This window comes from Lepus europaeus, chromosome 11 (assembly GCF_033115175.1).
Source record: "Lepus europaeus isolate LE1 chromosome 11, mLepTim1.pri, whole genome shotgun sequence".
Taxonomy (NCBI): domain Eukaryota; kingdom Metazoa; phylum Chordata; class Mammalia; order Lagomorpha; family Leporidae; genus Lepus; species Lepus europaeus.
In genome coordinates, this window is record NC_084837.1 from 107,430,421 (window position 1) to 107,458,358 (window position 27,938).

General features: G+C 42.9%; 2 protein-coding genes across 2 annotated transcripts in view; one reads left to right on the top strand and one right to left on the bottom strand.

Annotated features, from left to right (window-relative positions):
• Positions 1 to 3,892: 3,892 nt before the first annotated feature.
• SAXO2 (stabilizer of axonemal microtubules 2) lies at positions 3,893 to 26,017 on the bottom strand. The gene is made up of 4 exons (XM_062204844.1): positions 25,953 to 26,017; positions 20,880 to 21,059; positions 15,799 to 16,001; positions 3,893 to 4,980 (listed from the first exon to the last, which is right to left on the bottom strand). Exons 1-4 carry the CDS (start codon positions 25,988 to 25,990, stop codon positions 4,037 to 4,039), a joined length of 1,365 nt encoding a protein of 454 aa, XP_062060828.1. The 5' UTR covers positions 25,991 to 26,017; the 3' UTR covers positions 3,893 to 4,036.
• A 130-nt stretch (positions 26,018 to 26,147) lies between these two features.
• Positions 26,148 to 27,938, top strand: part of EFL1 (elongation factor like GTPase 1) — a 143,431-nt gene continuing 141,640 nt past the window's right edge. The window contains exons 1-2 of the mRNA XM_062206334.1: positions 26,148 to 26,235; positions 26,914 to 27,017. Of these exons, the coding sequence (XP_062062318.1) occupies positions 26,927 to 27,017 (91 nt within the window). The 5' untranslated portion in view covers positions 26,148 to 26,235; positions 26,914 to 26,926. The remainder of the gene's footprint in view (positions 26,236 to 26,913; positions 27,018 to 27,938) is intronic.

The following is a 27,938-nucleotide window of genomic DNA, read 5'->3' on the forward strand; positions in this document are numbered from 1 at the left end:
TAGCCACATTTCCTCATTAGCCATTATAGTTCCACAATGGCTGCAAATACAGATCTTGGCGGGTGGGGCTGTTGGAAGGGGTAATCAAATACCCCTGGCCACCCTAGGGATCAGCAGTCCAACTGTGTGCTGTCCATGAGTAGGCTGGGGAGGGGTGACGTTGATGACAGTCCTGTCAGTGACATAGGGCAAAAAAAAAATATCTACATTTCCATGTAAAAGACCACTGAGTGGACAGAGAGGAAGAAGCCAAAGGCTTAACCAAATGGAAGTTTCTTGATGTTTTGTTGGACACTGTGACTCTCTCACGAGCATGCTATCAGCTCACTTTTTAAACAGCCTATGTCAAGTTTGCTCACGGGGCGGCAAGGTTCTCTCTCCCCTTCCCTGCTGCAAATTAAGAAGCCTCTCCCTTTCCTGAGCTTGGTCAGGAAGCTGCTCCTGCCACACACAGTTCTCTGAGAGGACGTCTGGTTGGAGTTTGTATAAAAGGAAGCCTGTACATGTGATGTATTAAGAAGATAGGATGTGAGTGTGTCAGGATGGCCGAGCGGTCTAAGGCGCCAGACTCAAGATAGGATGTGGGGTTCCTAACACCTAACTGGTAAATACTCCCCTCCTTTCTTTCTGCTGTGAAAGATTTTTTTTTTTTAAGATATTTTTCAGAGCAATTTTCAGTTCACAGCACGATTGAGTACAAAGGGTTCCTGTATCTCCCGCCCCAGCACATCCACAGCCTCCTTCCTACATTGGCACATCACCACCCAGCTCCCTAATTTACCTTAGGGCTTACTCCTTGTGTTGTCCTTGCAAGTTTTGTTTTAAGATTGATTGACTGATTTGAAAGACAGTGTTATACAGAAAGAGGGAGAGACAGACAGAGATCTTCTATCCTCTGAATGGCCGCAACAGCAGGGTCTGAGCCAGGCTGAAGTCAGGAGCCAGGAGCTTCTTCGGGGTCTCCTATGTGGGTGGCAGTGGCCCAGGAACTTGGGCCGTCATCCGTTGCTTTCCCAGGTGCACTAGCAGGGAGCAGAAGCAGAGCAGCTAGGACACAAACCGACACCCATATGGGATGCTGGCACTGCAGGCTGAAGCTTAACCCACTGTGCCACACTGCCGGTCCAGGTTTTATAAACCAAATCCTCTCCTCCCAATTTCTGTGTCTGTGGGCTTACTTTCCACAAAAAGGGTTTGCAGGGAGAGGGGGTGGAAATGGGAACTTCCTATTGACTTTTCTTTATGAATTTCTTCCTTTTCCTCAGGTTCTTCCAAGTTTGGCTTAGTGGAAATTCCTTCTGGTTCCGGCGGGTTGATCAATGATGTTCCTAGCTTTCAGCACCGTTAAATGTTGTGTGAATGTGCGCGTGTTCCCACATAACATCTCCAGGAGGCCTAAGAAGAGGGTGAATCGGGGCTGCCTAGCTTTCCACTGCCATGCCTTGGACTCTGTTCGACTGCTGCATGGAGATACAGACCCTGGGTTTATGCTATTCCCACCTCCCCATTTTTCTTGACCAGGCAAATCCCTACTTACCTTTCAAACAAAACTCTTTTTTTTTTTTTTTTTTTTTTGACAGGCAGAGTGGACAGTGAGAGAGAGACAGAGAGAAAGGTCTTCCTTTTGCCGTTGGTTCACCCTCCAATGGCCGCCACGGTAGGCGCGCTGCGGCCGGCGCACTGCGCTGTTCCGATGGCAGGAGCCAGGTGCTTCTCCTGGTCTCCCATGGGGTGCAGGGCCCAAGCACTTGGGCCATCCTCCACTGCCTTCCCGGGCCACAGCAGAGAGCTGGCCTGGAAGAGGAGCAACCGGGACAGAATCTGGCGCCCCGACCAGGACTAGAACCCGGTTTGCTGGCGCTGCAAGGCGGAGGATTAGCCTACTGAGCCGTCAAACAAAACTTTTAAGAAAGCCTTTCCTGAACTCCTAGGCTAAATGTCTTCCATTTCCATTTCCGTGCCTATTGTATTGAGGGCTAGACGACAGGAAAACGCCATTATTTTAAAATTCTCAGTGGGTGTCAAGTGGCCTCAGGAAAATTCCAGAAGATATCTATTTTGGGTGTCCTTTTTCCAGGGAGGAGAACACCTACCAACACACAGAGATCTGAATATCCAGCACTGGAATACAGGCCAGGATGAGACAGTGCTGTGATAGCCCCTGATTTTTAATTTAGATTTTATAGTAATGTTTTCCAAGGAAAAAGCAAGAATATCTAAGTATAGGTTAAGAGAAGATTTTATTAAAAAGCTGTCTTTTCCAAGGAAAATAGGGCACAGAAATGATTTCATGAAAATTCATTCCTTTTATTGATGTTTTATGAATGTTGCATAAAAATATAAAATTTTACATGCCACATTTTCCATTAATAAATGCAAATATAAGTAAGAACAAATTACTTTCAAATAATTAGAAATATTTTAACCAAATATTATTTTTATTCCCGTAAGGTAGATATTTGGAAACAATTCTGAAACCATAACACATTAGTCTTCTGCACTTTATGCTAAAATAATATTTTCCCAGTATGTAATCACTGACTATCAGCACTGGCACAGCGATGTCGTTTCTGTTGCACTTCCTGGTGTCGCTCCTTCACTCCCTTCTGAGCGCTCATCTCTACACTGGAAGACGTGAGCCAGGTGCTTAGGCCCCTGCTGGGCCTATTCTGCTTCAGAACAGTGAACCTGTGCATGGCACTTGGGTGTGTAACTATCTAAGATCATCTGGAGGAGTTCGTAAGAGCCGCCAGCCTTCTGAAAACTGCTCCAGCAAATACTTTTTCCATTCGGCAAATACTGTGGTTCAATCCACGGCGTGTACCCCAATCCAGGTGCTCCATTCTCTGCAGCAACTTCTCAGGTGCTTGCGAAGCTGTAGAGAGCAAGACTCCTCGCAGAAGCACACGCTACGGCTGACTCAGTACCTTGGCTATTGTGAACAAACACCAAGTGCTGGGATCTCTTTCCTCTGCTGACTTTATTTCCATTCGATATAATCCCCAAAAGTGGAATAGATGGGTAATATGGTGAAGATCTATTTTTAGATTTTTGAGGAATATCCGCACTGTTTTCCATCACAGCAGGACTACTTTGTATTCCAATGAATGGCGTATTAGCATTCAATATGTACGCATAAATATGTAAAACATTTACATATTAAGCAAATATGGAAAATATTAAAATTGTTAAATCTAAAACAAAGAAATATCCACTACAAATCAGAAACTCAAAGCAAACAATCCTTGTTGCGGGCAGATGGTGACTATCAAGAAGGTAGGTAATCATCTCGATTTGTAGAGGAGGAGGAGAAAACAGGTACAAAGAATCCCTTACATTTGTACTTTTACTTGAAATTTACTTAAAATGCATCATATGATCTGATGCTCAGAACAGAATTTGTGTAAGGTAGGCAGAAGAGCTATTCTTGTACAAATGAAGACACAGGGGCTTGCAGACATCTGTCACTCGCCTAAGGTGGCACAAATGGAAGCAGATAGCATTAGAACTTGAACTCGGGTGTTGGGATTCCCATGCGCGGTCTTTCCTTAGTAACTGCACACAGTGAGACGCAGCGCAGCAGTCTCAAACATCACCAACCCAGAGTTCACTGGGGCGCGCCATGCAGATCAGATGCCTTCAAGTGTGAGGAAAATGAATCCTATCGCCTCAAAAGGGGAACCCCTCTATCATTCTCAGTCCTAACATGCTTGATAAAAGGCACCTGGGATATGACTAACCACATAATTGCCGTAGTTGTAAACAGAAGTAGAAATGATAACAGATGTGTTGATTTCTATGGTACATTATGTAAACTTCAGAAATATATATTTAAGTAAAAGCTTAGCTAAATTATCGATACAAAATGAATCTTAAGATTTTGATCTCCTATAATACATCTTACAATTTTCTTGTCTAAAAATCTAAAAGACGATTTGTCACATCTCTCTCATAATTTTTTTTCACTATAAAGAAATCAGGTTCCCTTGGAAAACCAACACCTTGCTGGGTGGCTTCCTTTTCCACAGTTTGCTGATTAGAAGGCCTTCAGTGCAGGTACCATCTTGCGGAAGAATCTGTGACCTTGGGGATTTGCGGTTTCAAACACGTAACCCGGAGGAGAGGGGTAGCTAGCTGGGCAGACTTCCTGCTTCTTTGGGGTGTACTCTGTGGAGTACGTGGTGACGTCATCAAACGGAGCGGCGCTCTGGAGAGCCACAGTGAAAGGTCTGCAGCTCGCTGTGGGAATCAGCTCATGCGGCACATAGTGCGCTCTGAACGTGCTCAAGCCGTCGAATTTTCCAGATGGGCCTGGGATCTGCGGCTGCGGCTGAATGAGGCCTTGACGGCAGCTCTCCCACGCTGGGAAATCTTCCTTCGTGGTGCTTCTCCCTTGGAAAGGAGCACGGCTGCTTCTCCTAGGAGCAGCTGGCCTGATGGGAGCCGCACGGCGGGCTGGGTGCGGAACGTAGTCGAGGTGGCTCGTGCTGCTGAACTGCATGCTTCCGGGGGGCGGCACGTACTCTGCTACCTTCTTCGCTCCAGGCGGTGGGACTTCCCAGGCCTGAAAACTTTCCCGGGATTCTGTGCTTCCGGCAAAGGGAGCGTGTGGGGTCACTCTGGTGCATGGGGGCTTGCAGATTTTTGCCATGTCACCAGCAAGACCCTGAAAATCACACCGATGAGTTGTGAGGTCCTCAAAGGGCCGGTCAGTTGGTTTGTAAACTTCTCTCGGCCTCGCGAGCTTGAATTCTAGCTCATGTGGTACATAGTCAAGGCGGTGACTGGTATCGCCGTTAAAGGGGACGGTGGACCGTCTGGGCACAGGGGACGGTTTACAGCTTTGCCTTGGCTTTATCTCCTGGGGAACGTAGTCATCCTGAAATGTGGTGGCATTTCCGAATTTCACGGTAGGGGGATGATAAGCTTGTTCTGGTTTATAAAGCTCACTTTTCTGAATGTCCCAAGCTCTATAATCATCTTGAAAATGAAACACACAAACACGTTTAAATGATAAAACCACACCTTCTAAGAATCACGGCTTCTCGCATTGTGAAACATCCTTGCATTGTTTTAGTGAAGTTCCTGTGATTCTCCTCAGCTCTGTTCTTTCTATTTCACTTCCTGCACTTCACTCCCCTCCTCTACTCATCTCCCATTTTAACACTCACAACTCCCATCTTCAGACTCATCTGAGTATGTATCAGGGGAATGGCACAGCTGGACCTGGCTGTGGATAATTCTTGAAAGCCAAAAAAAAAAAAAATTGTGTTTGTTGTTGGCGAGAGCAGAGTTTAGGAGATTATAATTGTATTCCAAGGAACTGGTCGAGAGTTTTGCCACAACTCACAAAGTTGCTAGGATGAGCCATCAATCAGGTCTTAAAATATAATCAAGTGCCCAGATCTGAGGGCAAAACTGGTGTGGGTATTACCTGTGCTTTGAGGGGCTCCCCAAAGGAGAGAACATTCCACTTCATTATACTCTCAGAAGGCTACAGGACTCCTATCAAGGATGGAGGGGAACTTGCATAGTCACGGAAAGATCATTGGCTTCAATATGAAAGCTGTATGGGATTTCTAAGTGAAATACAAATGATCTTCAAAAAATTTACGGAAAATGCATTTTATGAAAAAACCATGCAGGGACCTCAAATTTTTTGCACCAAAATAAACATCTTTTAATTCCCTTGCCTTTCAGCCTGCTTCCTTGCAGCTTTTCCTAGACCATGCATATTTCAAATGAGGATTATTTAGGCCTCCCATTGCTAGATGAGAAAAGTAGTAATTTGGGAAACACTACAGAATTGGCTTCACTCAGAAATATATATTTCTAAATATGAAAATTGATTTACAAAAGACAGAAGTTTGCCACACAAGACAATATGTGAAAATCTGGACTGTAGTCCACGCAGTGTTCAATGGCAAGGCCAAACCTCAAATGCTTATTACGTGGATACCTCTTTCAACGGGAAAATTCCTCACCTATAGACGTTTCTGACAAAATGGGCACATTTTGGCCTAAAAGATCAAGTCACCGATGTTTGGATAAGAGCAGGAACCTGTCCCAAGAGCAGACAATCTTTAAGCTGGCAGAGACGTAGGAAACAAACTGGCAATGAAAGAGGAGTTAGACCAAGCATTCGTGTTCTTGTGCACCTGAAGTTGACAATAAGCAGTCCGACAGGGGGAAGCGAACAATCTGAAAGAATGAATGAAGAAGAGTTGGAGAACCACAGCAAGCTGAAATCATTTTCAAAACAGACAAGGAGAAGAAGTGGAAAGGATACACAAGCAGAGGAAGCTGCGAAGAGGCAGAGTGGCAACTGGGGCAGATTGTCAGACGACAGGAGATGCTATGAGTGAGACCCGGTAGCCAGCTCAATGCAGAGACAGGACGCGCAGCTCTGCCCTTAGGAGTCCTCTGTGCCCAATAGCTTTCCATTTCCAGCTCATGAGACTTTACCAGAGTCTCTTTTTCTTAAGGTATCGTGAAGCAATCCCTGCTCTTGTTAAGGCAGGCCTATAGTTCCACACAATCACATAGGGACAGCCATGGCTGCCAGAGACTCAAAGAAAAAAGATGTGATTTTATGGGCGGAAACAGACCAGAATATTTCTCCCTCACCAAACCAACTTTGGCTTTCAAAATGGAAACAAGAATTTGGAGACTGAGAGCCAAGGTTCGCCAGCACATATTAGGACGAGTATCACTTCTAGATAATGGTAGAATGTTGATATTCTCCCTGTAATTACGCCCATACTCGTATGCTTAGATTATTGTTCTAGAATATCCATTAGTAACATTCTGTGTTTAGCATTTTATGACATGAAGAAAACAAACAAACAAATTCCGTGCTGTCCAGGTCTGACTACAGTCTGGTCATTTCACAGCACCAGAAATGCTTCCTCGCTCACCACTCTCATTTCTAGGCACTCCCTTCTAGGTAGACGCTTGGCTCTCTGCTGACCAGCTTTGTTCATGCCTGCGTGTCTGCTCACCCTTTGTATACACAGCTCCGTCTCCCCTCCCCCATTTTAATATAGTGAGCTGTTCTAGGTTCTTCTCTGAGGACAAAAGTCTTGAGCTGCTTATGCTAGGTACTCTGCTCTTTGCGGTGTGGAGGTACCGAGGGTTTGGAAACCACTTTTACAAAGTCAGGGGTCTCACCTCCATCTGCACACCACTAGACTGCTGCCACAGGCTTAGCTGATGACTCCCACACTTCAGTCTACCGCAGCCTCCCTTCACACCCACATCCTTCAGGGTGCCCTCCTGTTAGACCTCGATTTGCCTGGCTGTCCCCAGGCAATCAAAACGCAGTACGCCCCAAATTCACCATCCTACTCAGACTCACATTTCCAAAATCTCGGTTTTTATTATGAATTTCGTATCCCAGGCAAAAATTTCTAACGAGTCTCCTTTCTTTCTCATTACCTTTCAAGCGTTTTTCAAATTCTGTTGATAGTATCTCCTAAAGTTTAATTTTTCTCTTCTTGAGGGAAACAAAGAATAGCAACCTGATAAAATTGTCAAGAATTAGAAAAAAGGAAAATAATAGCAATGTAAAATAAAGGTCCATAAAATCTGTAATGATGTCTCTGCTTTTATTGTTAATATTTGTAATTAATGTTTTATTTCAGTTCATTAACTTTATTTTTTAACAGAAAAATTTTTTTCTCACTTATTTTTTATCACTTTTCTGTTTTCATTTTCAAATGAATTGACTGCTGCTCTTTTTTTCAGTATTTCTTTCTTTCTACTTTGCTTTTGATTTAATTGGCTCTTACTTTTGTAGTTAATTAAACTACAATAAGATGAAATCTTAAGCTATAAAATTAAGAGTTTCTTCTTTTCTAATACAAACTTCAAGTTTCCCTTGAAGCATTGCTCCTGATCCAGCCCACGTTTTGATAAGGCAATTTTCATTCATTACATTCAAAACATCTTCAAATTTATATATTACTTCTTAAAATCATTTTTCCTCAACATTTGGAGATTTCCAGATTTCTATTATTGATATCTAATTTCATTGCCATGGTCAGGAAATATAGGTGATTTCAGTCATTGTATATTTGATAATCTTTGTTTTATGGCTCAGAATGGGGTCTATCTAGACAAACGTCCCATGTGTATTACTGCCAAGAGTCAGTTAAATCAAATTGAATACAAATGTCAGTTAAATCAGTATCATTGATAGAGTTGTTCAGGATCTTACGTCCTTACTAATTTTCTGTCTACATGTTCTATAGATTAAAGGACAGTGTTGAAGGATACAACTACAATTTACGTTTTTTTGTTTTCTTATTTTAGTACTATGTTTTACTTAAGGTATTTTGAAGCTCAAGTTTTAGGGGCATACATACTTAGGTTTTGTATATGTGTTTGTGACTTGGTCTTCTTATCCCTAACTAATGTCTCCTTTTATCCTTGGTAATATTACTTGTTTTTGAAAAACACTTTCACATTATGTAGGACTTTCTTTTAGTTAGAGTTTGCATGTTGTTTATTCTTCCATCCTTTTGCTTTTAATGTGCTTCTCTCTCTGTATTTAAGGAAAGTTTGATGTAAACACATGGTTGGTTTCCCTTTTTCATGTACTATGTTATTTTCAGTGTATTAATTGATCATTTGTGTTAATAATTATATGGCTGAATTCAAGTCTACACTCTTTTTGTTTGTTTGTTTGTTTTCCTATTTGACCAGTTTTTTATTCCTTACTTCCTCTTTTTTTGGATCTGTTTTGGATTAACTGGGCATTGAGCATTTCCTTTTTGTTTTTTTAAGAGTAATAACTCAGAGCCGGCAGGGTGGTGTAGCTGGTGAAGCCGCCGCCTGCAGTGCTGGCATCCCAAATGGGCACCGGTTCAAGTCCTGGCTGCTTCACTTCTGATCCTGCTCTCTGCTATGGGCTAGGAAGGCAGTAGAAGATAGCCCAAGTCCTTGAACCCCTGCAGTCATGTGGGAGACCCAGAAGAAGCTCCTGGCTCCTGGCTTTGGATCAGCCCAGCTCCAAGCATTGTAGCCATCTGGGGAGTGAACCAGCAGATGGAAGACCTCTCTCTCTCTCTCTGCTTCTGCCTCTCTGTAACTCTGTGTTTCAAATAAATAAATAAATAAATCTTTTTTAAAAAAAGAGTAATAACTCCTTTATTCAAAAGATGTCATTAGTGTGATTTGATATACATAAAGATTGAGTGAAATTTTATTGAAATACATTTTTAAGTTCCAATTAGATCCCATACCTCAGTTAACCTTACGATCACCCTAAAACAAGTATTTGGCAAACTTTTTGGTAATAGATAAGAAATATGTTAGGCTTTATGGACCACATGATCCCTGTTGCAACAATATAACTCATAAGGGCTCCTGAATGTAGCCATGTATAATACATAAATGAATGGTCATGGTTGTGTGTCAATAATTTTTTTTTTTTAATAAAAAGGCCTTGGTCCACAGGCCATAGTTTGTTGCTGCTTAAAGTTGGAAACACATAATTTTAATTAACTACAGTCAATATTCTTTTTTAAAAAATTTATTTTGAAAGTCAGAGTTACTGAGAGAGAGACCTTTCATCTGCTAGTTCACACCCCCAGTGGCTGCAACAGACAGGGCTGGGCCAGGCCACAGCCAAGAGCCAGGGGTTTCACCCAGGTCTCTCACATGGATGGCAGGGGCCCAAATGCTTGGAACATCTTCTGCTGAATTTCCTAGGCCATGAGCAGGGAGCTGGATCAGAAGTGGAGCAGCTGGGACATGAACCGGCACCCCTATAGGATGCTGGTGTCACAGGCAGTGGCTTGGTCCCCTTCGCCATGCCAGTCCTCAGTCTATATTCAAGTACTATTATACTGATCCACAGATAGTCTAAGAACCATATGGCAGCATACTTACTACCTCCTACCTTTTGTGCTGTTGTTGTACTTACACATATAATACAAATCCACAATATTGTTACCATCTTTGTACCTCATTTTAACCATTGCTAGTATGCTTATTTCTTTATGTAGAATGAGTTTCTCATTCGTATCATATTCCTTCTGCTAAAATAATCTCCTTTAAAATTTCTTATAATGGGCCGGCGCCGTGGCTTAACAGGCTAATCCGCTGCCTAGCAGCTGGCACACCAGGTTCTAGTCCCGATCGGGGCGCCGGATTCTATCCCGGTTGCCCCTCTTCCAGGCCAGCTCTCTGCTATGGCCCGGGAAGGCAGTGGAGGATGGCCCAAGTGCTTGGGCCCTGCACCCGCATGGGAGACCAGGAGAAGCACCTGGCTCCTGGCTTCGGATCAGTGCGATGCGCCGGCCTCAGTGGCCATTGGAGGGTGAACCAACGGCAAAAAGGAAGACCTTTCTCTCTGTCTCTCTCTCTCACACACTATCCACTCTGCCTGTAAAAAAAAAAAAAAAAAAAAAAAAAAAATTCTTATAATGAAAGTTTACTGAGAATTCTGTTTTTATATTTCTGAGAAAGTCTTATTTATGACAGATATTTTCACTAGGGAGTGAATTTGCTTGATAGGTTGTACCCCAACCCCCAGCATTTTAAAGATGTAACTTTATTCTCTTCTAATTTGCATAGTTCTCAACAGGAAGTCTGGGTATTCTCTCTTTGTTTATACAAAATGTGTCCTCTCTCCCCTGCCCAACTGTGAAGCAGGATCTCTGATTGTTTACTTTCACCAGAATGTGTTTCTAGGTGCTTTCTTTCTTCTTTTTATAAGTTTATTGCTTGAGGTTCTCTAAACTTCTTGGATTTGTGCTTTGATACCATTCACTGTTCTTTTCTATTAGGTCTTCTGTTAACGATCCTGTCTTGTTCTCTTTATTATTCTTCTAGGATTCCATACATATAAGTCACACCCACTTAAAAGTGTTCCACAGCTTCTGACACTCTGCACTGTTTTATTTATTTCATTTTTCTTTCTCATTGTGTTTTGGTTTAATCTATTTCTACTGACTTATTTCAAGTTCACTGATTTGTTTCTCCTTGATTGTGTTCAGTCTATCGATATGTCCATGAGAGAAATTTCTTATCTTGATTATCATGGTTTTTCATTTGTAGTATTACCATTTTATTTTTTATAGTTTCCATCTCTTTGCTGAACTTCTCTACATGTTCATGTAGGTTTCTATTAAAGCTTTTAAAATTAATCATCATTTTCCAGGTTACTTCAGAAATCGGTTTTGATTTGCTATCTTTCCTGCATATTGGCCTCCCTTCACTCCCCCCTCTCAACTTCACCTTCTCCGTCCCCCTCTTTCCCTGCTGTCCTTAGTTTTTCAAAACAGTTCCTTGATAGTTCCAAATTCCTGGTCACTTCTGACCAGGTTTTGATTTGATATTTCCTTTATGGCAAGGTTTTCAAATACACTTACAACTTCACAGATCCGATTTCTTTAACAGATATAGGACTATTTTGGCCTTTAATTTCTTCTTGAGTTAGTTTTGATAAATTACATTTTTCAAAGAATTCCTTCCTTCCTCTCTTCCCTTCTCATTTTATTTCTTTCTTTGTATAATTACAGTTTGAGGTTGAAAGAAGCATACTGTGTGTAGCACAGATAAATAATAAATAATACTTATATCCAGAACGGGGCACACTTCTTTATCCGATGGGTCTCTAGTGAGTGAGGTTAAGGAAGTCCAATCAAGAGTTAGCTGGGTTTGGATTTTGTTGCTGTTATTAGCTTCAGTGCACCTCCGGCTTCAAACTCTTTTGACATTATCTTGTGATTTGCATAGGGGCTGGGTTGCTGGAGGGGTTTTTATCAATGTCTGCCCCATCTTCAGTTTTAGGCTTTCTCTTTGCACCCGTATCTCAGAGCATGTCTCTCTCCCTAGCTTGTTCTTTCCCAATTGGAGACTGATGGTTCTTGTTATTTGGTACTTAGTGATTCAGGGTTGGTGTGGGTGGGTATGTGAGGGGATGTAGCTTCTTAGGTCTCAAGGGTAAGGCTCTCTCAGTGCTCCTGTCCCTTCCCTTGAGGTAAAACATCCTTGAGGTTTGGTTCCAGGACAATTTCCCGTTTCTCCTTGATGTTAGAGGTTTATTTTGCTTCTTTTTTTTTTTTTTCCCTCCTCATTTCCCTAAGCTGCAGTAGATCCTCACCTGTTCACTGGGATGACAGTGATGTGTCAATGCCTTTGTTCTATAGGTTAGAGGCATTTGGATGGAGCTTCCTGTCTTTCTTCCAACAACATCCATTCCTCCCTCCACACCTGCATCATTAAAGAAAACTTTCTTTGGTTTCCAGTCCTTCTGACGATCGCCTAGTGAATCCACAGAGAAGAGTTTATATTTGGTTTTGAGCTCTTTGTGTCTGAAGCTCTCAGGACTTCTATAGTCTCACTTTGTGCTACACTCAGTCTTCTTCAATTTGTTAAAAATGCAAATGGATTCTTTTTTACCATATGTGTACCAGCTAGTCATCATCTCATGCCTTGCTCCTGGTGAAACTGCTTACATCCTGAATCAACTTGGAAGCAGTTTTCTTCTCTTCGGTTTCAGGCTAATTGGTTGATCGACGATCTCTACTTTCTGAAGGGTTCACGGACAGTCACAATTTTGTAGATTATCTGGCCATTCTCTTGCTGTTAGAATGAGGGCATACTTTTTCCAGCTTTCTGTATCCTACACTGAAGACAGAAATCATGACCTTTCCTTTATGGTAATATTTTTAAATTGCACTTGTAACTTCACAAATCCAATTTCTTAAACAGATACAGGACTATTTTTGCTTTTAATTTTTCTTTAGTTTTCATAAATTACATTTTTCCAATAATTTGCTCATTTTTGTAAGTTTTAAATTATTGGCATAAGTTTTAATATCTTTTCAGGATATAAAAGATTAATATTTGAGTTTTAGTTTAATTCACTTATGTTTATTGTAATGAATGAGCTTGCATAAGTTGCCTATATTGCTATTTGCTTTTGATTTTTTCCATATTTACTCCATATCCTTATTTTTCTGAATAATGGATATATTTATTCCATTCTCTATTAGCATTTTAACTATAATTTTATTTCTAAAATAAAATACATTACTTTGCTATTAAGTTGTGTGAGTCTCATATATTTTGGATATTAACCCTTCAGATGATGAATAGTAGCTTGTCTTTTAGTTTTCTTGTTTCTTTGTTGCACAGGAAGCTTTTTACTTGATGTAAGCCCATTTGTCTATTTTTGGTTTTGTGGCCTGTGCTTCTGGTGTAATTTAAAAAACAAAATCATTGCCAAGGTCAATGTCAAGGAACTTTGCCATGTTTTCTTCGAGGAGTTTTATGGTTTCAGGTTTTATGTCTAAGTCTTTAATGCACGTTGGGTTGATTTTTGTGTATGATATATGATAAGGCTCAAATTTTCTTTAATTTTCCCAATACCATTTATTGAAGAGACTATTCCTTCTCCACTGTGTATTTTTGGTATCTTTGTCAAAAGTTAGTTGACTGTATATGCTTGTGTATACTTCTGGGCTCTCTATTCTGTTCCATTGCTCCACACATTTGGTTTTATCACAGTAGTAGCATATGATTTTGATTACTATAGCTTCCTAAGATAATCAGAAATCAGGAAGTATGATGCCTCCAACTTTGTTCTTTTTTCCCAAGATTGCTTTGACTGATCCAGGTCATTCCCAGTCCCATATAAATTGTTCTTGTCATTGGAATTATGATAGGGGTTGTACTGAACCTATAGAGTGCTTTGGGTAGTATGTACGTTTTAACAATGTTAATTATTCTAATCAATAAGCACACGATATCTTTCCATTTACTTGTTTCATCTTCAATTATTTGCATCATTTCACGGTTTTCAGTGTAAAGATCTTTTATCTCCTTGGTTATCAATTATAAAGTTTATAAATGTTAATGACCATACTGAAAGCCAGATCTCTGTATTCCTAAGAATGGCTAGCAAACAGCAGATTAACCCCTAAAACATATTTATCAAATAAAATACTAACACATTTAATCATATGTATTTTAATATGCATGTATTTCTAAGCCGAGGCTACTGGGGGCATTGCTGTTCAACTGTATCTGCCTTCTAGTTCATAAAACCACATCTCCAGAATCTGAATGCTTCATTATCATATCCCATTTCTGTCTTTCCTCTGTTCACTCACCCTTAGAAAACAGTGAAAAAGTCTCTCTCCATTGTGACTTCACTTCAGCTACATTTCTGTTTTTAAGTAGGTATCTACAAATCACAACCACACAAAATAATGATGTACAGCCCTGGCCCTTGGTAGTTCTATTGGTTCATACCTAGAAACCTGGAAATGCAAAATGTGTCCTGTCTTGACTTGGGAATTTCAGGAACGTGAAGGCCAGAGGGAACCCCAAATTCCTCAACCTTGAATGACGGGAATGAGAGGATGAGAACCCGCCGGTGTGAGTGCAGTATGTGCTGCGTGTAAATGTTTACATCATGAGTAGACATCAATATTACTGATTTTTGTTTATAGATCTTGTAAGGGGAAAACAAGGAAAATCTTACTATGGCTAAAAAAAGAAGTCATTTAAATTTGCATAGTACATTAACTTCTAGGCATATAAATAAATACCTCAGCAATTCCTAAATGTTACATTTTATTTTATTTGTTCATCATATGCACAGTCTTCATAATTTGTTGATTTTTTTTTTTTGGTTAGCATCTTATGTCTCACAGCTTTGAAAAGAGAAAGAATATTATTCCTGACCTCTTTAATAAATGGGCTTATAGATCGTAGTATATTGGTACCACAAACTGCCTACTGAACTGGCAAAGTGAAATTTAAAGGAAAAATAGGCATTCACCTGTTACCTAACTAAAGCATGAATCATTACTTTGTAGAAGCCATCACTTTGCCACATCTATTCAGCTACTTCACATAACTAATGGAAGCACATAATGGAAAGCCTACATAAGCAATTATATTATTAATAAAAGAAAATGCAAAAATAATATCTATAATGAAGATAGCCTATTTTAAAAAAATAATAAAGATCTCACCCTGTTGTTTCTCCTCTCAGAACGAATCCACAGCAACATCATCCTTTAGAAGTAATAGAGTATTTTAAAATAAGGTAGGTTTTTGGAACCCTTTGTTTTGGAAAGAAAATTGGCTGTGCCTTGCCTGGTAGCTATTCCTCCAAGTCGGTCGTCAGAAGGGAAGAGGCATTCTGATATTCCCTCCTCTGAGGAATTCTCAGAGGAGCATCCTCTCTCTGGCCAACCAGCTTTGTCGCAGGGTGGATAAGCCTGTCTCAGCCTGGGTGCTGTTTCAGGAACGACCCACCTGGAGAGGGGAGCTTCATCCTCAACACTAGCCTTTGTCAATATAAAAGTGGTACTCTGCTTCTCCACCTGCTAACTCTTTTGCTTCATAGGTTGGTTCAAAACTTTAATAGGGAAGAGAGTTGCTATTTCTTTGACTTTCTCAAAGATCTCAGTACAATAGGTAGAGTTCCAACTCACTCTAGGATGGGAAGAAAGAACAATACTGATCAAAGGTGACAAATGTGACATAACTCTTATTCAATGCCATCCTTTAAATAAATGTTTTGAGGAACAGAAAACCAATTAAGTGACTGAATTGGAGAGAAATCCAGGTCTAAACACGCTATCAAGTAAATGCAAATTATCTTTCTTTTTCCATTATAAAATACTTTTTTGACCAAAAAGAAAAATGTTCTTTCCTAAGCCATGAAGGCTAACTTTGGCAACACACTAAAACTTTAATTTGGTATTAGATGTCAAAGCAGGAAGTGAACTTTAGTTTTTTGGCTCCTCCATTTTTGAAATGGCAAGTTACCTTTATAGGTTGGGACAGTGTCCAACTTTCCTTTTTTAACTTGTTTTCTCTCCAAAGGCTGGACTATTGCCACAGGTTGCACTTTATAAGATTTAAAATCCCGTTTATAGGTGGTACCAAGATCAATCTTCCCTTGTTTGGGTTTGTATTCTTCCGGTACATGGCAAGGCTGTTTGACTACTTCATATGGACGATAATCCGATCTGAAATATAGAATTTTGAAACATGGCCTCACAGCTTCTTTTATTTCTAATTATTTTAATGCAATATTGAAAATTTCAAGTTTTTTTTTTTTCTTGAAAGTCTTGGACAATAGTAAAATGATAATAGTTGAAAAGATAATTAAAAGAACTAACTGGATTCCTCTGTAAGTTCTTATCTAGTGATTAAATAGTTTGTCAAAAATTCCAGTTTTAAAAACATCACTACAATAGATCTTCAGTTAATTGGAACTTTAATAAATAAAATCCTCAAGTAATTGACTTTGTGTAACCTGGAAGGAAATCTCAGGTGAAAGTTTTAATGAATCCATAAACATTAAAATGTATATCCTTCTTGGGTCTACTTTATCAAAATCTTTCTTAATCCTACTTGAGGATTCTAGTACACTATTTGGTATACTTCGTTCTGATTGAATAATGCTGTCTTCCTGTTCATTGTTAAATGACCAGTAACTCTGCCTTGAAGACATAAATCACAGTCATTGTATGGATAGACATCTTTGGATCTCCTGAAGTCTTTGCCATGGAAGGGAGCCAGAGGGCACTGCAGCCACACAGGCATTATAGAACATTCTGAGACAGAGGAGGACTGTCAACAACAACGATTATAGCCCAGACTGATCAGACTGCCTGGCTCCAAATCCTGGCTCTGGCATTCACTAGCTGCACGCCTTTGGATAACTTGGTTACTCTGTCTATGCCATAGTTTCCATATAGATGAGATACCATTTACATCATAGGGTTGTTTCAGGGATACATTCATATGAGTATACACTTAGAGCAGTACTTAGTATATAGAAATATGTCAGCTACTACTGTTACTACTCCACGTTTTCAAATTGCTTTTTCCTCTGGACTCTATCGGCTGTGTCACTCATTTATGACTAAAGTATCTCGTATTGAGTCAGTGTTTACTGCGTATGTCCACAACCTCCAATAGCAAAACAAAAGCTCACTGAATTCCTTCTATTCACAACATAACTTCTCGGACTGGTTGATTCTATTTTCTCACCCTCTTCACTGCACTTCAGTCTGGTTTCCAGCATTGTCACGTCTCTAATACACTCTAAGGCGCAGAATGACTTCTGCGTGATTAAACTCACTGGGCATTTTTAGTCCTCAGCGTGCTTGACTTCTCCAGAAGTAAATGACGGAACAGTTCCCTTCATCTCCAAGAAATTCTCTCTTCCTGCCTTCCCGATGATTTCTCCTCAGGTTCCTATGCAGCTCCCTCCACCTCTGTGTAATCATTACATGAACGCTGGGGTCCCTCAGCCTTGGACCTACACACACTCCTCTCATCTAACGCTTTCTCTCGGAACTCCGCTCTCACACTTCATTTGTATTCTGCCTACATGGAAGTGACTCTCACACTGACCTCAGCAGCTTAGATCTCTTCTCTGGACTCCGTATCAGAGCTCTTGGATAGTCAACAGCACTTCAAAACTCAAAATGCCCCAAATAAAACTTAAATGATCCACTCCCTCAACAAGTCTGGTCCTTTTTGCAGCTCCCTGCTATAGGCAATGGCACGCCATTCCTCAGTTGTATAGTCAGAAACCTAGGACTCAGGCATTATCTTCACCCTCCCTATCTAGGCCATCATTAACTCCCAGCAATTCTGTCTTTTAAATCTCTCTCATATCCAACCACGTTTTCCCAACTCTGTCACCACTATAATATTCAAGCTTTAATAACAGCTCATTTGAACCACTCAAATAGCTTCCCAAACTCACTCACCTACATCAATCCTAGTCCCCTCTCCTATCTTTTTTTTCCCACTGTACTCAATTCTTTCACAGGAAAATCTGATCAGGTCATTCTTGCCCTCATCTCCTTGCTTCCTCCTCACCCACTTCTAGCCCACTCCCAACAAACAAACAAAACCGGAAGAGAAACTCACTCGCAATGGCTTCTTCCTGCTGGAAGCTTACAGACAACACTGAACATGGTCTCAGGGTGCGGCCCTGCCTCTCTCACTAGCCTCAACTCACACTGTGCTTCCTCTTGCTCCAGCAGTTGGCTTTTTATTTATTTATTTGAGAATTTCCTACATGCTACTTCCTGCTACCTTACTTTCTCCGCCTCAATGCACATCCACCCCCTGTTAATCCAGCTAACCACTTAACATCCTTTAAGTGTTGGCTCGTTTTTCTAATTTCCCTGATAAAGTCAATTCTCGTGTTCCGGCTGCTAAGGTAGTTTTACCTATTTTTCATAATTTTTACCAGTGCAGCACTTTTGTATTTTGAGTGGCTCTTTAAAAATTGTCAGCCCCTCCCTGGAGCATAGTGTCTGTGAGCACAGAGATCATGACTGGCATTGTGCTGGGTGCTTAATAAATGCTTAATATTTATGTAATGGAAAACAGCAGAAATCGCATACCTCAGCTTCTCAAGACACCTGAGCTGTTCTTTACTCCTCCCCAGTACCAGCTAGAGAATAGACTAACATGCAATCAAGGAGGGGGAGAATCCAGCAGACTTCTGCCAACAGGGACAGTCATCTAACCGGGCTGCAACTGTAATGCTCTGAAAGACCATAAGTCTTACACGATTTCAGACATCTGTTCTTTATTGTCTCTTCTTGAATTACAATAGTGTAGATTGACACCTTATTCTTTGTACAGATAAATAAGCTTTCTACGCCTAGACAGCCTGGTCAACCTAGGGTAGTCAAGAAGAAGGGTTCCAGGCCTCTGGGTCTCAGCTCTTAGAAATGCTGCTGGTTTCCTAGCAAAATACAAAGAAGAGCTCCAGTGTATTACTAGTTGGAGGAATGACAACTGAAGACATGGAATTTTTAGCTTTACTGGGATATCTGGATCTTTGCCATTTGGAACTTTTTGTTTTCTTTTTCAACTATTAAGGGCTACTTGAACAAGACCACTGGGAAAACCCAGAAATGAAAAACAATTATCATAAAAAATATGGTAGGTTGGGCCGGCACTGAGGCATAGTAGGTAAAGCAGCTGCCTGCAGTGCCAGGGCACCGGCTCGAGTCCTCGCTGCTCCACTTCTGATCCAGCTCTCTGCTATGGCCTGGGAAAGCAGCAGAAGATGGCCCAAGTCCTTGGGCCCCTGCACTCACATGGGAGACCCGGAAGAAGCTCCTGGCTTCGGATTGGCACAGGACCAGCCATCGGGGCCAACTGGAGTGTGAACCAGATGGAAGACCCCTTTCTCTCTCTCTCTCTCTCTCTCTCCTCTCCTTCTCTGTGTAACTCTGACTTTCAAATAAATAAAATCTTTAAAAAAAAATAAGGTAGGTAAAAGTTTCTTAATTTTAACATTTAAAACTGACAAGGAAAAATATTCAGTTTTGCTTTTAAATATGAATATTGTGAGAATTATTTCAAATCTCTATTATAGGCCAGTAAAGGCACAAAAGGAACAAATTAAGGTGAAGGGGGAAAAAAAGTTTGCTCTATCTCAACTAGTTGTTCAATTGGTTCACCTCTTCTCCTGAAACCTATCATTATTTTGGATTTTCACACTTTCAGACTGTATGAAAGTATCCTGAAGTCTGAGGACTATGGAAAATGTTCAAATTCATGGAAGAGTGACACAACTACAGTTATCAACACAATGTTACTTCAAGGTTTTCAGAAATGTTAAAAGTAGAAATGCTAATTGCTTGAGTGTCCACTTTTGCTCTGTAAGTAGGACAAGCTCTAGCTGAAATGAAATGGAAATGAATGACACTAGAAATTAAAGCTATTACACCATGTTCTGGAAACCGCAGATGGCAGAGTCTGATATCGGAGTTCCTTGAAAGCAGGAATTTCAATTTACTTGTCTCTCTGTACTTAATGCCTAAGACAGTGCCTTGAATATAGTATACACATGAACAGTTTAAATAAAAGGATAAAAGAATTGACCAAGTTGCAAAGTATGAAGAGATTAAAAAAAAAAAAAAACTAGTTCCACATGAAAAGTTTAAATAAGCTTAAGAGGATTTTTGGTTTTCATCTCCTACAAAATTATTGGGTACCTACTATGTGCTAGTAGGCATTGTACCAGATTTCTGGGGGGGAAAAGGCTGAGATAATATAAGACTTAGTTCTTATTTTCATGACACACTGAACTAAGCTAGTGACAAGTCACAGAAAGGTGCTTTGAGAACTCACACAAATTTTACCTAGCCTAAAACTGGGTGCGGTGTCAGAGGTGACTTTTCCAAGGGATAACTGAGTTGTGATCTACAGATTGAATGGCTGTTAACTAGGGGAAGTGGGAAGGAAAAAGTCCAGGCAAGGAAAACAGCATCCTGGAATGCTTTTAATCAAGTGAAATCTGGCACTTTCAAGCAAATAAAGAATGAAGGGCTTATGCTGTGGGAACAAAATACAGTGAAAAGGGCATTGCAATGAAAATAAACTAGGAAAGCAAGCAGGGAACAATAATAGAGAGATGCTGGACAGGAGCTCTGTGTTAAACATATGGGAAAGTTTAAGCGCATTTCCAAGCAAGGAAGTGATAGGATTAGATTTGCATTTTTAAAAAGATCATCTTGGCAGGCTAAATGATTGAAAACAGACTATAGATGAAAAACTAGAGTAAATACAGATACCAGGAAGCTACTGCATTCCTCCGGGTAGGTGATGGGGGAAAGCAGATAAATATAAGACATTTTAGGAGGTTAAAAAATAAAGAGAACTTTTAATTTTCCCCTACTCACTCTTTGTCAACTGAACTTAATTCTCATCTTTCCATTTTTTCTCAAGTTGTGACTTTACTTTCTTGCTTCTTGGACTGACTCAATTTAAATCACTAAGCCATTCGATTTAAATATTAGAAACCTTTAGTCCAGAAGAGTTGGGAGGGAAATAAGTAAAACAAATAGTTGCCCAATATTTACTTAAATGTAGTTATTCCTTCCATTTTCTCTCGGCATGCGCGGAATTCTTGCTTGGGTTTAAGACTTTGAGGTGGAAGAATATTGCCATGCATAGGATATTTTTCCAAATATTCAGTTGTGGGGCAAGATACGCCAGAATTTTCATAAATCCGCGTGGTTCCATGTGGACAATGGTGCCGCCTGTGCAAACAAACAAACTGAAAGATTATTTCTCCTTAAAAAATTCGCGTAGTAATTACATTTTAATCAGAGGCTTCTAAAACTCAGAATCTGTTTTATTTAAAACAATTTTATTTTTTGAAAGAGAAAGAGAAAGATAGAGATTAGATATAAATATAGATATAGATATATATCCCACTCACTGGCTCACTCCCCAAAGGCCACAATAGTTAAGGGCTGAACCAAATTGAAAGCAGAGCCAGGAACTCAGTCCAGGTTTCCCATGTGTGTGGCAGGGAACCAACAACTTGAGCTATCACCTGCTGCCTCCCAAGGTGAGTATTAGCAGGCAGGTGGACTCAGAAGCAGAGCTAGTTCTAGAACTAAGACATTGGATGTGGCTCCCCAAGTGGTATCTTAACTACTGAGGACATCCATCCCAGAATCTCTGAATTTTTAGGGCAGCTTTATTAAGATACAAAGAAGTGTTTCCTCTGAGGTGGTATCTTCAAAAACAAGGAATATTTTACAGAGAATCCTTTTGTGGTGGAAGTTCTGGTTGTGCTCTTACCTAACTGTCTTGTAGCACAGAAGCTGCAAACAAACAAATGAACTGCCCAAACCTGTTCCAGACAGGGTCCATATGCAATTTACATTTCACCTATTAGACACAGTCACATAAGATTTTGAATCAGAACAGAGCTACGTAGAAAGAGAGGTAGCATTTAATGTCCATTCTGCTTGCATAGACTGTGGTACAGGCAAAGCACAAGGGGCCAGCAGTTGTCCAGATTTGCAAGGTGGCTTGGCAGCTTCCTGACCTTGGCAGGAGTGGGTGAGCTCTGGAGCTTACAGCTCTTGCAGTTCTCTGATTGTGGCAGGAGTAGTGGCTCCCCTGGCAGTCCAGTGCTGAGGTGAGGTTTCTGGGACTGTTTCCTGGCAGCTTATTTTGAAAATGGCTTTAGTTGTTCCAAGTGAACTATATATACTCCTTAAAAATTCCTTTTTGCCTAAACTAACCAGAGCGTATGGCTATTTATATTGCCCATAACTAAAGTCCCTGAACAAAGCTATCAGTTGTTGAAGAGAATAACGTGGCCATTGGAAGATGGCAAGACTTAAAATAGAGAAAAAAAAAAAAAATGTGCTGTAGCAGAGTACACGCAGGTAGAAGTGATCCTGAAGGAGATGCATATGCTTTGCAGATGAATTGGAACCACTTATGATACTGGGCTCAACGAACCCTCAGGAATAAAACAAGAGAAATACATTTTTAGAGGTTGCTGGACAAGCAGAAAAGCTGCAGTACGGAAAGAGTGAAGAGGTGGCGTCACAGGATATCCTGGAAACTTCAAAGTCAGGGGAGTCAAAAGACTCAAGAACATCAACGTGGAGCCTGTGAGAGAGTGTACATGGTCCAGGACTTGGAAAAATTAGATGTAGGGTACGCAGGTTCTAACAGGTACAGACAGGGTCTAATGTAGCTGCACTGAGTTACGAAAATCAAGTCAAAGCTCCCAAATTTGTCATTGATTCTAGTTTCATTTTCCATCAAAGCAATACATTTACAGACTTTACAAATTACACAGTGCTGAAGAGTTAGGAAAGAAAGCAAAAGCCTCCTGTGTCACATTTCCACCCCCCACAGCAACTGATCGTGCTTTGTGGGACATCACATCTGTGATGCTTGTTTACGAACTCAGAACATCTTGACTTATCGAACTGCACCGCCAACTTTTAAATCTTAACATAAACAATGTTTAATTTATACCACGTCTGTTTCCTTTCTGTTCTATGGGAATGCATTCATTCAGCAAGTGCTTAATGAGTAACAACTGTGTGATAATTTTGGCGATAGAGCTATTAGGAAAGAAAAAGCAAAAACTTCCTCTTCTCCTTGAGCATTCCTGTGGGGGGGGGGGGGTGGAGGAGGTGGGGAAGCCAGCAACAAACACATTAGAAAAATACATATCACATCACATCACATCACATCACATCACATCACATCACATCACATCACATCACAAGCACAATGTGAGGAAAAAATGAAGCCAGGAAGTGAAAGAGTGTGAGTGGGGAAAGAAGGCTGCAATTTGGGCAGCGTGACATCGCGTAAAGATCTGGCCAAGAAAGTTCTATTCTTACTGTACCTTGATTATATATGTATCTGAAACAATACACTGAACACTGAAACTTTTTTTTTAAATTCCACCAACTGTAAACAGCATTTCTGGATGCCTGCCTTTGCAAGATGAGCCCATGAATTCCCAGATACTTTAACTCTCCTACTTTGTAGTATGATGGAGAAAAATTAACTCTTAAATATTTTCCACTTCCCTTTCACATTCCACTGCTTGCTATCCATTTTTACATATGATTACATATTTCTACTTTATTTAGGTTTTGCTTTTCAACACAACCAAAGTGCGACTGACCAAACCTCCCCCCTCCTGCCCCAACCATCTTGGAGATATTGTAAACGCAGTGTGCTGTGTTTACATTACCATGGCTATGAATATTGTTTAATTCTGGGTCCTTTAACGTGCCCACAAAGCTACTCAGAGTAGAGGATTCCTACCTCCTTCCTTCTCTTGCTGCTGGGAAGTCAGATCAGAGCCTCACTCGGGCCCTGTGGAGCAGACAGATTTCCTTGTGGACTTTGGAACTTGAGTATAACTTCTCTTAGCTGTCAATGTTCCTTCACCTCTCCTTCTTCTCCAAATCTCTTGAAATGTCATCTGCTAGTAAGTCCTCCTTTCATTTCCTTCAGTAATATGGGTTTATTCTACCTGGGTTTTTATAATTGCGTTTCCGCAGATCTTGGGGAAGGAATGAAGAAGTAAGTTCTTCTGATTCGCCATCACAGGCAGGTGCCACTGTGGGCTTTTCTGTCCTGTTAAACATCATCCTGTCTCCTGCCTCCCTCCACTCTCACAGCCTTCTGAACAGGTTCTCAAAGAAAGCTGGTTACCGCTGCAAAGCTTCATTTCCCCCCAGCCACCCCACAACTCTGTTTTCAAAAAAATAAAATTCCATCACAGTTTAATTTACATGCAAAATGGTATATGCTCCTGAAGAGGACAAGGATGTTAGAGATGTAGGAAACTATCCAGTCACATAGCGTGAAAAAAGAGAGCCTCAACAGGAAACTGAACACGCAGCAGACGCAGGTCAAACCTTCCTCATGAGGTCATGACCATCCAGAGCCTGCCGGAGAGAGGCGATGTACTGAAATGTCAATGAGCCGCTTCTACCTTATCCCCCTTCGTCATTCCAGTCAGGTAGCCAGGACCTTTTCACTCATATTTTCTCAGTGCAGGGCTTTTGGTAGAGTGGAGAAGAAAAGCTATCTGAAGCTAACACATTTTCCTGTCATTAAACAAAAACATTTATGGGAGAAATGAAATCAAGTGTTCCTAAGGAAGGAGATGGTGGACAGCTGTCTTCTAAGGACTCAAGAGAAAACAAATGGTCTCGGATCACAAAAAGAGTGAAGAAGTGAAGATCTCCCCAGCACACCGAGAAAAGAGGCGAAAGCAAGGGGGCTGTCAGGAGGGGAGGGCGTGGTCTACGCTCCAGCCTATGTCAGCGTCCCAGGAGGCAGCCAGGTCTCAAAAGGGTTGGTTGAGTCCAGGTCTCTGGCAGTTCCCAACTTTGCCAAAGATTCTTGCACCTCAAGGATAAGCCTGGAAGTAGCAAAGGCATCACTCTCACAGGACGCACATGAACTTCAATAAAGGACATTTCTGTGGACATCGCTCCCAGTGTGCTACGCCCAGAGGCGAGAGACTGTCTTAACTCCATGGCCCACTGACCTGAGGAAAGTGGAGCCGCTAACAAAACGAAGACTGAATTTCCTGGCCGCTCCGCAGTAAAGGAGCTTGGGTTGCCTTCGAATTAATTTAAGAGTAGGTTAAAAAAAAAAAAAAAAAGCAAGCGATTTTTCTTGTGCACCGGAGTTTGTCGATTCATACCTCAAAGGGTAATTTCACTCTTAACCTACATCTAGTTACAAACGATGTTTATTAAGAGACTGGCAGAGAAACTGCTTTCCACCACACAAACGATTTTCCAAAGGTAAGGATATTTTCAAAAAGTTCAACTTATCTTTTAACTCTGTTTTCCACGAACCTATCCTTATTTGTTTAGCAAACAATGAGCTAATCCCCAGGGCAGCGACAGCGAGTGGAGGAGGAAGAGCGTGTGTGGGCGGCACTGCAGGTTGTCACCGCGGACGCCACGGACCCAGGCCGGTGTCCAGGGCGGATCCCGCGGCGGCGCCGCCTGGCCGGGAATGGGATCGGGGTCTGGCCGGCGGCACGGACAGCCGGCAAGGTAAGAAGGCGCGACACGGCTGCAGAGTTACACCTGGTGCATCATTTCCCTGTTTACGATGTATTTATTTGAAAGGCGGAATTAACAGAGAGCGAGCGAGCGAGCGAGCTACAGAGATCGATCATCCATCCGCTGGGTCGCTCCCCAGATGGCCGCGACGGCCGGAGCTGCGCCGATCCGAAGCCAGGAGCCAGGAGCTTCCTCCGGGTCCCCCACGCAGGTGCAGGGGCCCCAGGACCTGGGCCATCCTCCACTGCCCTCCTGGGCCACGGCAGAGAGCTGGACCGGGAGAGGAGCGGCCGGGACTGCAGCCCCCGCCGCGCCACAGCGCCAGCCCCGCGGTCCTTTTCCATCCTCTGCTTCTTCCTCTCGCGGTCGGATCTGACCCCGCTGCTGACCAGCCTGGCCACTGGTAAACACTCTGCTCTCTACCCGGCAGCTGGAGCGGGCGAACGTTCCTGGACCGGGGTCCGCGAGAACGGCGGGCGCCCTGCGAGCCCCTTCCCCTGAGCGGGGACTCCCGAGCAGCCGCGTCCGTCCACCGAGGCCCCGGCCCGCCCCACACTAGCGCCTTCTTACCCGCAGGTACAGATCTGACAGAGACACCAGCTCCTCATGCTCCCGGCTCGCACGACCCGGGCGCTCGCCAGCTTCTCCGACCGCTTCGGCCGTCGTCAAGGCAACCGCGGGATTTCCCGGGAGACGGACGCGGCGCGCTTCCGGGGACGTCAGAGGCGCGCGCCCGGGTCAAAGGTTACGCGTCGGCTCGCCCCGCCCCGCCGGCGCGCGGGTGTTCGGGACTTGACGGAGCGTCCTGGACTGACTGAGGGTGGGAGTGCGGCTGGCCCGACGGCGGGAGACGGTGGGTGCGAGCCGGCGCTCGGGGGCTTGGCGCCCTCCGCGGCCAGCCCGGAAGCCGTGCTGGGGGACCCGGCTCGGGGCGGGACGGGGCTCGGCGCGAGGGGCGAGCCCAGGTGGGGAGCGGCCATCTGCCCGAGCCGTCGCTTGCATCGCAGCCCCGGGGTGGGGGGTGCCCGGGGGTGTGCGGTGGAGGGCTCCCTGCGGGAAGGCAGGATAGACCTGCTGCGGTGCACCTGCTGGGCCGGTCAGCACGTGGCCCCAAACTTTATTCCGGCTGGCGGGTGTGCGCAGTCGCGAAGCCGCTGCCTGTCCACCTCGGGTGGCCGCGAGCGAGCCTGGGGCGGGGAGGGTCGTGGGGGAGGTTGAAGCCGGGGAGGGCGGCCGGCCTCTGTCTTCCCTCCGGCGGACACTCCCCAGGCCCGCAGAGGCGCGCTCGGGCAGAGTCCCCGCACCCGCCCGGGGTGATTCAGCCCAGGGGCGGCGAACCTGCCCTCCGCGCTCGCCCCGCGCTTGGGCCCGGCCCACTGAGCCCCGTCCTCAGGGTTCTTAGTTGAAAGACTCCGAGACGTCTCCTGGGCTCTCAGCATTTGCATTTTGTTTTCCCTTTGGCCCCTACTTCTCGAACCCCCTCTCCCCCACGGTGCGCGTTTTGTAATGCACTTTGAATTGTGACTCACAGGCACCGCGGAACCATGGTGCTCAGTAGCCTGGAGAAGATGATTCAGCTGCAGAAGAACACTGCCAACATCAGGAACATCTGTGTGTTGGCGCACGTTGACCACGGTGAGAATCCTGTCGCACTCAGCGGCCAGGCGGGCGCGTCTCAGCGGAGTGAGGCTGTGGACAGTTCGCGGGAGGGGACGCAAGTCTTCTTTATTTATTTTTTTTAAGATGTATTTATTTATTTTTAAGGCAGAGTGACAGAGAGGCAGAGAGAGAGAGAGAGAGGTCTTCCATCCACTGGTTCACTCCTCAATTGGCTGCAACGGCCAGAGCTGCGCTGATCCAAAGCCAGGAGCCAGAAGCTTCTTCCCCGTCTCCCACGTGGGTGCAAGGGCCCAAGAACTTGGGCCATGTTGTACTGCTTTCCCAGGCCATAGCAGAGAGCTGGATGGGAAGTGGAGCAGCCAGGACTTGAACCGGCGCCCATATGGGATGCCGGCACCACAGCATCCACTTTATCCACTACGCCGCAGCGCTGGCCCTTATATCTTTTTACAGCTTTTTGTGTGATGTCAGAGAAGTATGCTGTAAAGCATTTGAAATGAATTCACTTACGTGATGGTTCATTCTGTGTAGCGTATCAGGTTGTCTTTTAAACCAGAACTTGAGTTTTTGTTAAAATATAAAAAAATTTTCTGATTTTTTTTTTTTTTTACTTACTTATTTTTAAAGATTTATTTATTTATTTGAGAGTGACAGAGGGCGAGCTCTTCTATCCACTGGTTCACACTCCACATGACTGCAGTGGGACCAGGAGCTTCATCTGGGTCTCTCACACGGGTGTCGGGCCCAAACACCTGGGCCGTCTTTCACTGTTTTTCCCAGGCCATTAACAGGGAGCTGGGTCAGAAGTAGAGCAGCTGGATCAGGAACCACTGCCCCTGGGGGATGCTGGCATCGCAGATGATGGCTTAACATGCTATGCCCCGGTGCCAGCCCCTATTTTTTTAAAATTATATATGTGTGTGTGTGTATATATAT

Coding starts and splice junctions, on each gene's coding strand:
- SAXO2 (XM_062204844.1), bottom strand. CDS start 25,990: ATGAGGAGCTGGTGTCTCTGTCAGATCTGTACCTGCGG. Junction 16,002..20,879: donor GAAGGAATAACTACATTTAA/GTAAATATTGGG, acceptor TCTATATTTCAG/ATCGGATTATCGTCCATATG. Junction 4,981..15,798: donor CACTGTCCCAACCTATAAAG/GTAACTTGCCAT, acceptor TTCATTTTCAAG/ATGATTATAGAGCTTGGGAC.